This window comes from Piliocolobus tephrosceles, chromosome 1 (assembly GCF_002776525.5).
Source record: "Piliocolobus tephrosceles isolate RC106 chromosome 1, ASM277652v3, whole genome shotgun sequence".
Lineage (NCBI taxonomy): Eukaryota > Metazoa > Chordata > Mammalia > Primates > Cercopithecidae > Piliocolobus > Piliocolobus tephrosceles.
In genome coordinates, this window is record NC_045434.1 from 98,858,979 (window position 1) to 98,876,008 (window position 17,030).

At 41.0% G+C, this 17,030-nt stretch overlaps 1 protein-coding gene across 1 annotated transcript in view; it reads left to right on the forward strand.

The window, feature by feature from the left end:
* The window catches only part of SDHC (succinate dehydrogenase complex subunit C), a 49,780-nt gene that overhangs the window by 5,743 nt on the left and 27,007 nt on the right, over nt 1-17,030 (forward strand). Inside the window, exons 2-3 of the mRNA XM_026457042.1 lie at nt 2,474-2,530; nt 6,960-7,061. Coding sequence (XP_026312827.1) covers nt 2,474-2,530; nt 6,960-7,061 — 159 coding nt within the window. The remainder of the gene's footprint in view (nt 1-2,473; nt 2,531-6,959; nt 7,062-17,030) is intronic.

Here is a 17,030-nt window from a genome sequence, read left to right on the forward strand (position 1 = left end):
GGAGAATGGCGTGAACCCGGGAGGCGGAGCTTGCAGTGAGCTGAGATCGGCCACTGCACTCCAGCCTGGGCGACAGAGCGAGACTCCGTCTCAAAAAAAAAACAAAAAACAAAAAAACAAAAAAAAGACGTTGGGGAGACCAGTGATAATATGTTACATATATATGTGGTGTATTGTAGTTTAGACAATGCTTTCCTGTATGTTTTCTTGTGCAGTCCCCTCAGCAACCAATAAGGTATTATCAGTGCCATTTTGTAATTGAAAACGCTGAAGCTCAATGACTCACTCAAGTTATACAACTTATTCTAAGATTTCAGGCTAGATTTTTTACTTTCCAATGTTATTTTTACATTACCATTGCTGCCTCAATCTAGAGAAGAGTTTCAGAAATGATTTGAGCAATGATTACATTCTGGGGAGACATGTTAACGCATTTAGAAGGGGCAGCAATAACTAGAAATTATAAGTTCTGGCTTGTCAATTAAAAATACAGAATTCCTGTTTTCACATGAAAGGGAAGGATAGATAATTACTTTTGTCAGATTTCAAATAAGGTTATGGCATTTGTGCAGCTAGTTTCTGTGAGGGCCTTGTAGAAAGTTTACATTGATATTTGTCTGGGAAACAATAGCGCTAGACAGAGAGGGCACGCCATAGATTCCAACCCACATCTGCAAACTCTTGCTGGGTAGCTGAGTGACTGGGCCTAGCCTGGTGTGAGGAATGCGTGCCCTGCAACTTCAGAGTCACAATTCAATTGATTAAAAGAGATTTGTTCCCACTTCTTTCTGGGAGCCTTGGGTATACAATGTCTGTATTCACCTCTTGCCTTCAAAGCTGGAAAGAGGGAAGAGCTGAAAAAGGAAGTGTTGGTTAGATTTTTTCCTTCAAGTAGTGGGCCCTTCTAGTGTATAATGTGAAGCATACAGCTTTTGAAAAGTCTGTACATCTAATATCAATGGTGTGAGGGACACCATGAGCTTTTTAAGAAGATCATTAGATCTTTATGAGATCTTGTATCCTAGTGCCTCGCAAGTAGTGGATATGCAATAAACTTTTGTAGAATCAATGTATTTTTAAGTTTTAGTTCCAGAAATTCACTCTATTTACCTTCTTAAATGCTTTTGGAAAGATTTGATATAATGATGTGACTGAAGGGTGTAATGGTTGTGTGTTTTTCATAATACATGGTGAGCATCCCTTTTCTGAAAAGCTTTGGACCAGAAGTATTTAGGATTTCCGAATTTTCTCAGATTTTGGAGTATTTGCATTATACTTACTGGTTGTGTATCACTAAGCTGAAATCCAAAATGCTCCAATGAACATTTCTTTTGAGCATCATGTCAGCACTTAAAACATCTTAGGTTATGGAGGGTTTCAGATTTTGGATTTTCCACAGTAGGGGTGCTCAACCTGTACCATGTAAACTTTGGATCAGTTAAATTCTCCTTAGATAGAATGCTTAGGCACATCTTAGTTTCTGACTTGAAAAGCAGTTCTGGCACTGATGTATACATTTCAAAAATAGCAATTTTTAAGTAGAAAACTTTCATGGGGTCAGTGAAAATTTTTTTATTCCCATTTTTTTGTACATGATTATAATTACATGAAAGACTTTTCGACTTGAAATTCATTCAGGATATATGGAGTTTGATTGATGTTAGTTCCTGAAATGACCTAGCTTAATATTTAGGATGCTCTCTTCACAAACCCCTTGCACTCTTCAACCTTTTTTTTTTTTTTTTTTTTTGAGACAGTGTTTAGCCCTGTCACCTAGTCTAGAGTGCAGTGGTGCCATCTTGGCTCATTGCAACTTCTGCCTCCCAGGCTCAAGTGATACTCCCACCTCAGCCTCCAGAGTAGCTGGTATTATAGGTGTGCACTACCACACCCAACTAATTTCCATGTTTTTTGTGGAGATGGGGTTTTACCATGTTGTCCAGGCAGTATTGAACACCTAGGCTCGAGTAGTTCACTGGTCTCAGCCTCCCAAAGTGTTGGAATTACAGGCGTGAGCCACTGCACCTGGCCTGACCTTTTAAATTCATCCATTGTAGTAGGTCTCTGCTAAAGCTAAGCTATATGGTTGCAGTTACCAGTGGGCTTATTGTGGTTTTTTTTGTTTGTTTTGTTAACCCTGTCTCTTAGACATCACCTCCTATAAGACCTAGCTTTTAAAAAATCACTTTCTCTATTTCTCTGTTGATCATTACCAACTCTGATTATTCTTATTCTTTTATCTTGCATTATTTGTGTTTGATTAAAACTTTATGTTGCATTTTTAGGTAATATTTCTTATTATTTTCAAGTTAGAGTTGTAGCTTTTCAACTAGAAAATGGTATCAAGGACACTGATACTGTCATTGTTTTTATCTTATTTTTAATCTATCCCTTCACCCCTAAAAATAGAGAAGTTGATATACTAAAGTTGATCTCTAAATGTGTATTGATTTTTGATTCTCTTATCTTGCAGACATGTTGGTCGTCATTGCCTCCGAACCCACTTTAGCCCTCAACTCTGTATCAGAAAGTAAGTTTCTAAGTCTGGAAATTATTTTTTTTCCTTAGGGAAGAGCAGTAGATTGTTGACTTAGATTTGATGGATATGTACAACAGTGGGCAGTTATAGACAGTTGACTGAAACTTAAGTGACTGTGGTCACTATTTACCATTTGTGTGTATGTGTGTTGTTTATTTTTGAGACAAGCTGTCACTCTATTGCCCAGGCTAGAGTGCAGTGGTACCATCAGGGCTTGCCGTAGCCTCAGCTTCCTGTAGCTGGGACTATAGGTGTGTGGTGTGCCACCATGCCTGGCTAATGTTTTGTATTTTTTGTAGAGACGAGGTTTCACATTTTGCCCAAGCTGGTCTTGAACTACTGGGCTCAAGCGATCCCCCTGCCTCAGCTGGGATTATAGGCATGAGCCACGCCCCTGGACTTTCATGCTATATATTTATTCTCAGCCTGTTGATGTCAACAATTGCCTTTGTGTTATTTTTACAAAACTTTTTATTTTGGAAATATTTTATACTTTCAGAAAAGTTATACGAATAGTAGGATGAAGTTCTATATACCTTTCACCCACATTTGCCAATTGTTAACATTTTATTGTGTTTGCTTATCATGCTTTTTTGTATTTTAGATTATATATGAAACTTTTATTTTTTTAGGTCAAAGCTGGTGAAATATTAATGATTTAGTGTAGTTCAGCCTAATATATATTTAATTATTAGTATTTTCGCTGAATGCTTTAAGGCTAAGTTGTGAATATCATGACCATTTACCTCTAAATATTTCTCCTAAGAACAAAGAAATTGTCTTACATAATGCAGTATAATTATATAAGCATAATTATCAAATTCAGGAAATTTAACATTGATGAACTCTTATCTGATATACAGTTGATTTTCAGATTTTTCATTTGTCCCAAATAATATATTTTAGAGAAATACAATCAGCTGGGCACAGTGGCTCATGCCTGTAATCCCAACACTTTAGGAGGCCTATGCAGAAGGATTGCTTGAGGCCAGGAGTTCAAGACCAGTCTGGGCAACAGAGACCTAGTCTCCACAAATAATTAAAAAATAAAAAATTAGCTGAGTGTGGTGGTGTGTGCCTATAGTCTCAGCTATGGGGAGGCTGAGGCAGGAAGATGGCTTGAGTCCAGCAGTTCAAGGCTGCAGTGAGCTATGATCATGCCACTGCACTCCAGCCTGGGCAACAGAGTGAGACCCCATCTCTGTTTAAAAAAAAAAAACACTGGATGTGGTGGCTCACACTTGTAATTCCAGCACTTTGGGAGGCTGAGGCAGGAGGATCCCTTGAGCCCAGGAGTTCAAGACCAGCCTAGGCAACATAGGGATACCCTGTCTCAATCAATCAATCAATAAGAAACAGCTATCCTCAACCATTTAGTAGGCTGGGCATGGTGGCTCATGCCTGTAATCCTAGCACTTTCGGAGGCTGAGGTGGGCAGATCGCTTGAGCCCAGGAGTTTGAGACCAGCCTGGGCAACACGGTGAAACCCCTTCTCTACAAAAAATACAAAAACCAGCTGGGTGTGGTGGTGTGCGCCTCTAGTTCCAGCTACTTGGGAGACTGAGGTAAGAGGATCACCTGCATGGGGCAATGCAGAATTTTGCATAGCTTGAGCATAACTGTTTGATAGTTGGGTTCAACCTAGCCCAGTGACAAAACCAAGAAACTATTAAGGTACCGAGCTGAATCTAGTTCTTGATTTTTGAGAACCTGAAAGGGAATCTTGAAAAGCCAGATGAGAGCAGATGGTAATGTATGAGATAAAACTGTGGCCTTGGAAAAGCATAATCCATTTATGTGAATATTTTAAAAATATGCTTGCCCTGCCACCCAACAAGAAGTTGTGCTTTCATTGCCAGACCTGTGTATTGGGTGGGATTAGAAAGCAGAGTTATCGGCCTGGCACGGTGGCCCACGCCTGTAAACCCAGCACTTTAGGAGGCCAAGGCAGGCAGATCACGAGGTCAAGAGATCGAGACCATCCTGGCCAACATGGTGAAACCCCATCTCTACTGAAAATACAAAAATTAGCTGGGCGCGGTGGCATGTGCCTGTAGTCCCAGCTACTCAGGAGGCTGATGCAGGAGGATCGCTTGAATCCAGGAGGTGGAGGTTGCAGTGCTCCAAGATCGCGCCACTGCACTCCAGTCTGGCCACAGAGCGAGACCTCATCTCAAAATAAAAAAAAAAAAAAAAAAAACAGAATTATCGTCTGGTATGACCTCATCAGATGATTCCGGTTAATGGAATTAAAGTTGGAATAAAAATAAGGTAAGTGGAGGAACATGTTTTCCTAATACTGTGGGTTTATCCAGCCCACCATACTGCTATTAGAAAAGGGGTCTTGACCCAGACCCCAAGAGAGGGTTCTTGGATCTCATGTAGGAAGGAATTCAAGGTGAGTAGCAAAGTGCAGTGAAAGAAGCAAGTTGATTAGAAACTACTCAATTATATAGTAGGGTGTCCTCAGAAAACAACTGGGGGAACATGCTGTCTTTAAGTTTCTTTTTTTCTTCTCTCTCTTTTTTTAAAATATATATATGTGTACACACACATATATATGTATATATTTATAATTTTTTTAGGTCTTTAAGGTTTTATTTTTTTTTTAATTTTTAAATTTTAAATCTTTTTTTTTTTTTTTTTGAGACAGAGTCTTGTTCTGTTGACCAGGCTGGAGTGCAGTGGTGTGATCTGGGCTCACCGCAACCTCCACGTCCTGGGTTCAAGTGATTCTCCTGCCTCAGCCTCCTGAGTAGCTGGGATTACAGGTGCGCACCACCACGCCCAGCTAATTTTTATATTTTTAATAGAGATGGAGTTTTACCATGTTGGTCAGGCTAATCTCAAACTCCTGACCTTGTGATCTGCCTGCCTCAGCCTCCCAAAGTGCTGGGATTACAGCCATGAGTCACCGCACCTGGCCAATTGTTAAAAATATTTTGAGGTAGAGTCTTGCTCTGTTGCCCAGGGTGGAGCGCCATGATGCAATCACAGCTCACTGCAGCCTCTACCTCCGTGGGCTCAGGAGATCCTCCCACCTCAGCCTCCTGAGTAACTGGGACTACAGGCTCAGACCATCATGCTTGGCTAAATTTTCTTTGCATTTTTTGTGGAAACAGGGTTTTGCCATGTTGCCCAGGCTGGTCTCAAACTTCTGGGCTCAAGTTATCTGCCCACCTTAGCCTCCCAAAGTGCTGGGATTATAGGCATGAGCCGCCATGTCTGGCCTAAGTTTTCCTTATATAGAGATCTTGTCTATGTAAGGACTAAACTAAGCTGTGCCTACATGCAGGGGACCAGAGAGCATGACAAAATTTATTATTCTATTGATTTAAAGAAAAGTATCCTTGACATTTTAGTGTGTAAGTACATCAGAGCGTGACTGTAATTATTTTGAAAGCATATGTTGTTACAGGTATTGGGACATCTGAACTTTATGTTGTTGCAGTTTGTCCTTGCAGGTATTACCAAGCTGTTGCCTTAGCTGTAAACATCTTAGAACCGTGGGTTGTCACTGGCAAGGAATGTGCTTTGCTAGTTTTAAGATGGAGTTTTTTTAATTTATTTTATTTTATTTTATTTTATTTATTTTTTTGAGACAGAGTCTTGCTCTGTCTCCCAAGCTGGAGTGCAGTGGTGTGATCTTGTCTCACTACAACCTCTGCCTCCCAGGTTCAAGCGATTTTCCTGCCTCACCCTCCTAGGTAGCTGGGATTACTGGCGTGCGCCAACACACCTGGCTAATTTTTTTCTATTTTTAGTAGAGATGGAGTTTCACCATGTTGGCCAAGCTGGTCTTGAACTCCTGACCTCATGATGCACCCACCTCGGCTTCCCAAAGTGCTGGGATTACAGGCTTGAGCCACTGTGCCTGGCCTATTATTTTATTTTATTTTTATTATTATTTTCTGTTTTGTGTTGCTATAACAAGATGGAGTGGATTTTAAAATAGTGTCACTCTGGCTCTTCTAGGCTCCTGCTTCCCTAACAAAACCTTTTCTAAAAAGATATTGCAAAATTTTTTTTTTTTTTTTTTTTTTGAGATGGAGTTTCGCTCTTGTTGCCCAGGCTGGGCTGCAATGATGCAATCTTGGCTCACCGCAACCTCTGCCTCCTGGGTTCAAGCGATTCTCCTGCCTCAGTCTCCCTAGTAGCTGTGATTATAGGCGCCCACCACCACACCCGGCTAATTTTGTATTTTTAGTAGAGACGAGATTTCTCCATGTTGGTCAGGCTGGTCTCAAACTCGCAACCTCAGGTGATCCACCCGCCTTGGCCTCCCAAAGTGCTGAGATTACTGGCGTGAGCCACCATGCCTCTGGCCAGTGTTGCAAAATATTGACTTAACAGAACATTATGCAAAATACTAAACCAAGCTTACTTTCAGTTCTTTTCAAACTTTCTGGTTTTATTTTAGTGCTGTTCCTTTGGGAACCACGGCCAAAGAAGAGATGGAGCAGTTCTGGAATAAGAATATAGGTTCAAACCGTCCTGTATCTCCCCACGTCACTATCTACAGGTAAGGACTCTGGAGCCAGAGAATCTAGAGGTTGTGGGTGAAAGTTCTGAAGGTTGATCTTTTGGCCTACCTGATACTTCCCTCACTTTTACTCAACTGAAATACTGCTATGTAGATGAGGTGAACTCTTCAGGGTAGAGGGAGATAACATAAGAATTATCTTATGCCTTTTTAATACGGAGATGACTAAATTCTATCTTCTATCATTGCAAGGGTAATCTATTTTTCAAAACTACCATTTAGAAAATTCTGGTAAGTCAAAATATAATTCCCTTAATTAAAAAATTTTTGAAACAATTTCACATTTACATAAACGTTGCAGAAATAACATAGAGTTCCCATATACTTTTATATTTAAGGTATATAGTATATATGCTAAGTTATATAGAAGTTGCAACTTTGCAAATTCTTCTTCTTCTTTTTTTTCTGAGACAGAATCTTGCTCTGTTGCCCGGCTGGAGTGTAGTGGCGCGATCTCGGCTCACTGCATCCTCTGCCTCCTGGGTTCAAGCGATTCTCCTGTCTCAGCCTCCCGAGTAGCTGGGGCAACGGGCGCGTACCACTACGGACAGCTAATTTTTGTGTTTTTAGTAGAGATGGGGTTTCACCAGGTTGGCCAGGATAGTATCGAACTCTTGACCTAGTGATCCGCCTGCCTCGGCCTCCCAAAGTGCTGGGATTACAGGTGAGAGCCACCATGCCCGGCCACAACTTCTTAAATTATTCAGACATGGTAACAAGCAGATTCCCAGCTCGTTAACATGTCTGAATGATATAAGAAGAAGTTGCAATGATGATGATATCCAAGTATTATTCCTGTATTCGTTTCTTCTTTTTTTATTTTTTTGAGACAGAGTCTTGCTTGGTCACCTAGGCTGGAGTGCAGTGGTGCGATCTAGGCCCACTGCAACCCCTGCCTCCTGAGTTTACGCAATTCTCGTGCCTCAGCCTCCTGAATAGGTGGGATTACAGACATGAGCCTCCATGCCCGGCTAATTTTTGTCTTTTAGTAGAGATGAGGTTTTGCCATGTTGGCCAGGCTGATCTCAAACTCCTGGCCACAAGTGATCCACCCACCTCAGCCTCCAAAAGTGCTGGGATTATAGGCATGAGCCACCACGCTCGGTCCCTGTATTTGTTTTCTATTGCTACTATAACAAGTTTCACAAACAGTGACTTAAAATAACACAGATGTATTGTCTTACCATTCTTTAGGTTAGAAGTATGACATAGGTCTCATTAGGCTAAAATTAAGTTGTTTGCAGGGGCTGCATTCTTTTCCAGAGGCTCCTTGCCTTTTCCAGCTTTTATAGGTCATCCACATTCCTTGGCTTATGGCATTCTTTCTCTATTTTCAAAGCAAGCCATAGGAGAGCCCTTCTCACTTTGTATCACTCTGACTTGTTCTTCCTCCCTTTTCTCCTTTCAAGGACCCTTGTCATTACATTTAGACCTCCCCAAATATTTCAGGACAATGTCTCCATCTCAAGGTCTTTAATTTAATAATATCTGCAAAGTTCTTTTTGTGATATAAGATAATATATTCACAGGTTCTGGGGATTAATACATTGACATCTCCAGAGGGGAGGGTGCATTATTTTACCTACCGCAGTCTACCCTCTAGCCCTCAAAGTTTATGTCTGTCCCATGACAGAATACATTCACCACATCCCAGTGGCCCCAGAAGTTTCAACCTATTATAGCCTCATCTCAAAGTCTTAAAATTTCATGTAAATCTCCCCATCTGAACTAAGTATGGCTGAGGCTCTGGTTATAATCCCTTTTCAGGAACATTTTTTCTTCATCTGTGAATCTAAAGCAACAAGTTACATACTCCCAAAATACAGTGGTGGGACAGACATAGTATAACAACTGTAGACATTCCTGCTCAAAAAGTGAGAAAATGTGTCCTGAAGTGGCAGGTCAAGAGAAAAAAAAAAGTGAGAAAATGGAAGGAAAAAAAGAGTCTCTGGTTCTAACCAGTTTGAAATTCAGCCAGGTAAACACCATTTGATTTCAAGGCCTGAGAATAATCCTTTGCGGCTATTGGCTTTGCCCTCTGGGCTTATAGCTCCATCCGCTATCCTTCTTTGTGAAAGGTGACACATGCTTTTGCAGCTGAGTGATTTTTAACAGCCTCTTTTTTGTCTGTAGAATTTTTGAGGTATGACAGTCTTCTTTTCATCTTCTCTCTGTCACTTTTAGTCTATGCTGGCAGTATTTCTGTTGGTATAACATTCTTGAGAACATTGTGGGGGCCTGGCGCGATGGCTCACATCTGTAATCCTAGCACTTTGGGAGGCCAAAGCAGGTGAACTGCCTGAGCTCGGGGGTTTGAGACCAGACTGGGCAACATGGTAAAACCCTGTCTCTACTAAGATACAAAAAATTAGCCAGGTGTGGTGGTGCACCTATAGTCCCAGCTACTTGAGAGGCTGAGGGACAAGAATCTCTTGAACCTGGAAGGTGGAGGTTGCAGTGAGCCGAGATTGCGAGATTGTGGTGCTGCTGCACTCCAGCATGGGCTCTGTTTCCAGGAAAAAAAAAAAAAAAGAATCTTGTGGGGTTTCACCATCTCTATAAAACCATGTTGCCCAGGCTGGTCTCCAGTTCCTGGGCTCAAGTGATCTGCCTGCCTTGGCCTCCCATAATGCTGGGATTATAGGTGTGAGCCATTGTGCCAGGCCTTGACAGTGAAGATCTTTTTTTTTTTTTTTTTCTGAGACAGAGTCTTGCACTGTCGCCAGGGCTGCAGTGCAATGGCGCAGTTTCGGCTCACTGTAACCCCCGCCTCCCTGGTTTACGCTATTCTCCTGCCTCAGCCTACCAAGTAGCTGGGATTGCAGGCACACACCACCACACCTGGCTAATTTTTTGTATTTTTCGTAGGGATGGGGTTTCACTGTGTTGGCTAGTCTGGTCTCGAGCTCCTGACCTCGTGATCTGCCCACCTTGGCCTCCCAAAGTGCTGGGATTACAGGAATATTTGTTGGGAAGGCTGAGAATTTCCCACATCAATAAGTCCTGTTTTTGTTTGTTTGTTTTATTTAAGAGACAGGCTTTCACTCTGTCACCCAGGCTAGAGTGTAGTAGTGGTGTGATCATAGCTCATTGCAACCTTGAACTCCCAGGAGCTCAAGTGATCTTCCTGACTCAGCCTCCTCAGTAGCTGGGACTACAGGTGCATGCTACCACACATGGCTAGTTTTAAATTTTTTGTAAAGACGGGGTCTCAACATATTAGCCAGGCTGATCTTGAACTCATGAGCTCAAGCGATCCTCTTACCTTTTTCTCCCAAAGTGCTGGGGTTACAGCTGCAAGCCACCATGCTCAGCTTGCTTTTTATTTAACAGCAATTCCCTCAGTCTGTTTCTTTCCTTTCACATTTTACTGTAAAGAGCAAAAAGAAATCAGCAATTACTAAAATTGCCACTTTAGTAAATTCTGCTTTCCACATTATTGTGGGACATAATTCTGCTAAACTTTCTGCCCCTATGTAACAAGGATCCCCTTTCCACAAGTTTTTAATAACATGTTCCTAATTTCCTTCTGAGCCTTTACTAGCTGAATTGACGTTCATATTTTCCTTTTTGAAATACATTTGTATACCATACGGTTCACACATTGAAAGCATACAGTTTAGTGGCTTTTGTTAAATGCAGAATTGTTCAGCCATCACCACAATTTTAGAATATTTTCTTTTTTTTTTTCGAGATGGAGTCTCGCTCTGTCACCCAGGCTGGAGTACAGTGGCATGGTCTTGGCTCACTGTAACATCTGCCTTCTGTGTTCAAGTGATTCTCCTGCCTCAGCCTCCCAAGTAGCTGGGATTAGAGATGTGCACCATCACGCCTGACTAATTTTTGTGTTTTTAGTAGAGATGGGAGTTTCACTGTGTTGGCCAGGCTGGTCTCGAACTCCTGACCTCAGGTGATCCGCCTGCCTTGGCCTCTCAAAGTGCTGGGATTATAGGCATGAGCCACCCTGCCCAGCCAATTTTAGAATATTTTCATCACTTCAGAAAGAAACACTACATTTCTTAGCCATCACCACCAATCCTTTGTTTGTCCCAGCTTTAGACAATCAGTTATTTACTTTCCATCTTATAAACTTAACCTATTCTGAACGTTTCATTTAAATGTAGTCATACAATATATGGTCTTTTGTGACTGGCATTTTTTACTTAGCATAATGTTTTCAGAGTTCATCCGTATTTTAGCATGTATCAGTACTTCCTTCCTTTTTATGGCCGAATAATATTTCATTGTATGTACATACAATGTTTTATTTACCCATTTATAAACTGAATGACATTTGAGCTGTTTCCACTTTTTGGCTATTACAAATAATGCTGCTATGACCATTTATTTGTGTACAAGTTTTTGTGTGCACATATGTTTCATTTCTCTTGAGTATATACCTAAGAGTAGAATTATTGCATCATATGGTAACTCTATGTTTAACTTTTTTTTATTTTATTTTATTTTATTTTTTTTATTATACTTTAAGTTCTAGGGTACATGTGCATAACGTGCAGGTTACATATGTATACATGTGCCATGTTGGTGTGCTGTTTTTTTTTTTTTTTTTAAGACAGAGTCTTGCTCTGTCACGAGGCTGGAGTGCAGTGGCATAATCTTGGCTCATTGCAACCTTCACTTCCCAGGTTCAAGTGATTTTCCTGCCTTAGCCCCTGAGTAGCTGAGACTACAGGCATGCACCACCATGCCCAACTAATTTTTGTATTTTTAGTAGAGACAGGGCTTCACCATGTTGGTCAGGATGGTCTTGATCTCTTGACCTTGTGATTCACCTGCCTCAGCCTCCCAAAGTGCTGGGATTACAGGCGTGAGCCATGGCGTCCAGCCTATATTTAACATTTTGAGGAACTGCCAGACTGTTTTCCAAAGTGGCTTCACTAGCAGTGTATAAGGGTTCCAGTTTCTCCACATCCTCACCAGCACAACTGGTAAAATCCATATTTCTGCTAAAATCTCTTCAGGGCAGTCTGGGCTTTTTAAAAATCATGGTCCTAAAAATTCTTTTAGTCCCTTCCCACTGCCCAATTTCAAAGGCACTTCCACATTTTTGGGTATTCGTTACAGCTGCACTCCTCTTCTAGTCACCACAATCTATACTGATTTTCTATTTGCTGCCATAACAAATTACTGCAAATTTAGTGACTTAAAACAACACAAATTTATTACCTTATAGTTCTGTGGGTCAGACGTCTGAAAAGATCTCCCTGGGCTAAAATCAAGGTGTTGGCAGGGTTCTGTTTCCTTCTGGGGTCTCTAGGGAAGAATCCATGGCCTTGCCTTTGCTAGCTTCTAGAGGCTTTCTGAATTCCTTGGCTTCTGCCTTCCTTCCTCAATCTTCAGAACCAGCAATGCTGCATTGAGTTCTCCAGTCACATCATGTTGACCCTGCTTCCGTCATCTCATTTCTTCTTTGATGCCTTTCTTCTGTGAGCCTCTTCTGCTTTTCTATTTTCTCTTTTCTCTCCTCTGCTGTTAAAGACGTTTATGATTACACTGGGCCTGTCCTAATAATCTAGGATAGTCTATGTTGTTTTGTTTTTGAGACAGGGTCTCGCTGTGTTGCCCAGGTGAAATGCACAAGTTTTCTACAAGTTTTTAATAAAACTTGTGGAGCATGATCATGGCTCACTGTAGCCTTGACCTCCCAGGCTTAAGTGATCCTCCCAGCTCAGCCTCCCAAGTACCTGGGATTATAGGCATGCACCACCATGCCTGACTAATTTTAAAATATTTTCTAGAAATGGAGTTTGGCCATGTTGCTCAGGCTGGCTTTGAACTCCTGGGCTCAAGCTGTCCTCCCACTTTGGTCTCCCAAAGTTCTGGGATTACAGATGTGAGCCACCACACACAGCCTAGTCTGTTTATCTTAAGGTTGTCTTATTAGGACCTTAGTTTCATCTACAACCTTAATTCCCCTTTGCCATAAAAGGTAACATATTCATAGGTTCTAGAGATTAGAGCGTGGACATCTTTAAAGAGGCCATTATTCTGCCTATTACAACTTCTTAATACTTGGGTATGCATTGCAAGACAGTCTCCAAAGTACAACCATCACAGTGTTACTATCTAAACCTTAGTTCCCATTCAGATTTTGCCACTTGTCCCATTAATGTCCTTTATAGGCCTGAGATTGAACCTAGAATTATATATTACATTTAGTTGTCGTGTTTCTTTTTCCTACAGTATGGGAGAGATTTTTAGCCTTTCCTTATTTGTTATGACCTGGACATGTTTAGAATGTTCCTTAATTTGGGTTTGTTTGGTGTTTCACGATTTATACATTTTTGGCAAGAATACCCTTTTTTTTTTATTTTTTTTTTGAGACGGAGTCTTGCTCTGTCGCCCGGGCTGGAGTTCAGTGGCCAGATCTCAGCTCACTGCAAGCTCCGCCTCCCGGGTTTACGCCATTCTCCTGCCTCAGCCTCCGGAGTAGCTGGGACTACAGGCGCCCGCCACTTCGCCTGGCTAGTTTTTTGTATTTTTAGTAGAGAAGGGGTTTCACTGTGTTAGCCAGGATGGTCTCGATCTCCTGACCTCGTGATCCGCCCGTCTCGGCCTCCCAAAGTGCTGGGATTACAGGCTTGAGCCACCGCACCCGGCCAAGAATACCCTTGCAGTAATACTATACTTCTGTCAGTACACTGTATCAGGAGGCATGTGCTGCTGCTGATTTAACCCATTACTGGTGATGTTAACTTTTGTCACTGTTTAAGATGTGTCTGCTAGATTTCTCCTGTAAAGTTACTGAATAAGGATGTTTTATTTATTAATACATATTTTGGTGGGAGATACTTTGAAACCTAAATATTCTTTCTCATGAGATACTTACTCACCAGTATCTGTTGGAGGTACTTGCCTAAATCATTTATTACTGTGATAGTTGCCAAATGTAATGTTACTGATTTTATATATTATAATAATATTTTCTAGATTTATTTGTTACGATAGGGTAAAGCTTGCTTTCTTTATCAGTATGGACTTAAGGATAACATGGATCAAGCATTAATTTCTCCAAAGGATTATACTTCGTTATTGTTTATTTTGGTGTTCAAATTGTCCCAGACCTGGCCAATAGGAGTTCTTCAGAATGACTCCTGGGAAATCAGTGTCTGGGTGCTAGGTGTGCTCATTGCCACTAGGATGTCATTGCTTCTAGGCCCTTTCTGTGGATAGAGATAGCATATATGTGTATGCAGTCTCTGTCACACACATACCACATGTGTGTATGTATAAGTAGATACATACATCATACATACATATATACATACATCTCTGTTTATCTCATCTTCAAAAGTGGCATTGATAGCAGTTTTTGCTGATGTCTTTGAAGATAAGTCCCTGTAAATCTGCTTTTTGTTTTTTTAGGCTAACCCAGCAAAGCATCTTGAGCTCTGCTACTCTCTTGGGTTCCTGCCAGTGAGTCTGGCCATTTTTTAACCACCTCCACAAATACCATAACCCTTCAGTTTTTTTCCAAGCCAGATTCCAGGAATAATCCTGTTTGTAGAAACTGGACTTGCCACTAAAACAGAAGGAGGCTAATAAGCGATCTCATTTCTTGCTGCTCAATTGTGAAACTTTCTTTTTTAAGAGATAAAAGTTTTAGGAAGGCCTGACTCAGTGGCTCAATGCCTGTAATCCCAGCACTTTGAGAGGCCAAGGTGGGCGGATCACAAAGTCAAGAGATCAAGGCCATTCTGATCTCAGGTGAAACCCTGTCTCTACTAAAAATACAAAAATTAGCTGGCAGTGGTGGCTCATGCTTGTATTCCCAGCTACTCGGGAGGCTGAGGCAGGAGAATTGCTTGAACCCGGGAGGTAGAGTTTGCAGTGAGCTGAGATCGCGCCACTACACTCTAGTCTGGTGACAGAGCAAGGCTCTGTTTCAAAAAAAAAAAAAGTTTTGGGGAAGAATTATAGTGAAAAAGACAAAAGAACATCACAAATTATTCTGAATCTGTATTTAAAGCCCTGGCCTTTTTTCACAGGTCATATAAAGAATGGTTGTAGGTTGGTGAGGTGAGTCTTTCACTACCTTATTTGCTTTTCTGGTTATGTAACTCCAGACATACTTGGGGGAAAAACAGCAGCAGGGAACACAGGGCTATATCCAGATTGGCATGTCAAGGAAAGATACCTGAGATACTTGAAGTCATATTTTCTATTACCCATTTTTTGGATTTTTTGAAAGAGGCCTGGAAGTAAACAGTTAGTAATGTTAAACATCTTTTCATGTACTTATTGGCCATTGGCAGTCTTGGCTGTTGGAGAAATGTTTTTACTTTCTGGAGGTATTTTTTATTGTTTTTTTTTGCTTTTGAGACAGAGTCTCCCTCTGTTACTCAGGCTGGAGTGCAGTGGCATGATCACGGCTCGCTGCAGCCTCGACCTCCCAAGCTCAGACAGTCCTCCCTCCTCAGCCCCACAAGTGGCTGAGACTATAGATGCATGCCACCACGCCCGGCTAATGTTTATATTTTTTGTAGAAATGGGCTTTTTGTTTTATTTTTGCCATCTTGCCCAGGTGTCAAACTCCTGAGCTCAGGCATTCTGCCCACCTCAGCCCCCCAAAGTGCTAGGATTACAGGCATGAGCCACTGTGCCTGGCCACATCTTGATTTTCTATACTAGACTCTTACCTAATGTTCAAACAGGGACTAGTGAAGAAGACTTGTCTTTGCTCCCTGATGCCTGAGGCCTCAGCTGGAAAACACAAAGGCTAGGGCCAGAATTAATCTGAAGATCAGTCACTCAAATGTCTTGGGTTGATTCTGGCTGTTGGATGGGGCCCTTACTTTCTCTCCACATGGGTCTTTTCACATATCTGTGTAGGCTGCTTTGGGTTTCCACATAGCATGAGGAAGGAAGGAGAATTTGTAAGTCATGCAGCATCACTTCTGCCGCATTCTACTTTTGAGGCAGTCGGTCATCAAGTCCTGCCCAGGTTCAAGGGTAGAGGCTAAATACTTGCTTGATGAGAAATGACAAGATTCTGGAAGATCATGGAGGACTGGAAATAATGTTGTGGTTATTTTTAGAAAATAAAATATTTTAGCTTGTCATTACTGGGCTAGCCAGGCTATGATTTTAACCGTTTTTGAAAATTAGGGTAACATTTGAATTCAGCAGTTTCATATTATATGACTCCCATTTTCTATATCAGTATTTCTGAAACATTTCCAGAACAGTGCATATGTTTCTTCTATTAGCTCTTTCAGTCATGGGATTTGATTCATCTGGTACCAGAGCCCCAAGTGTGTTTGGAATCTTCCAATTTCCTCACCTCTTTAGGGTTTCAAGTGTTTCAAATCAATATTTGTTCTGTCTTTTTCATGCTGATAATCATTCTCTTTGACAAATAAAATAGTTGTGCAATCTGTTCATACTCTGTCATCAATTAGCATAAAATTGTTCATCCCAGTTAGGAGGCTCTCTGTGTCAGAACACAATTTTAAAAGCTTTTTTTTTGTTGTCCTTGAAATTTTTGCAAGCCTCAGCTCACTCTGGGTTTCGGTCTTCTGATTCTTCTTACCAAATTATGCCATCGTTCTCTGTCCTTGGTTATGTGGCTATTCTTCCACCTTTTATATTTCTGTTGTTAAATCTGAGTTGATCAGAGTGGTATCTAGCTAGTATTAATATTTTTAATTTATTTGGAAATACTCCTTTCTTACTGTGACCATTTTCATTATGTAGGCAGAATTTTCTTTTGAGATCTTTTTAACCTCGTTATTTCTCTTTAAAGTGTTGAAGATATGGTTTGATTATGCTTAGTATTCTTTGTCTAAGCTAATATTCCAGAGTGAGTGTTAGCTTTCTTCAGAGATTCTTGTTCTTTCCATTTTACCCACCAGTTCTCTCTTGAGCATGAGAACTAGGTCTAGAATAACAATGTTGGTTGTCCTTCAATGGAAAGTTGATGATTCA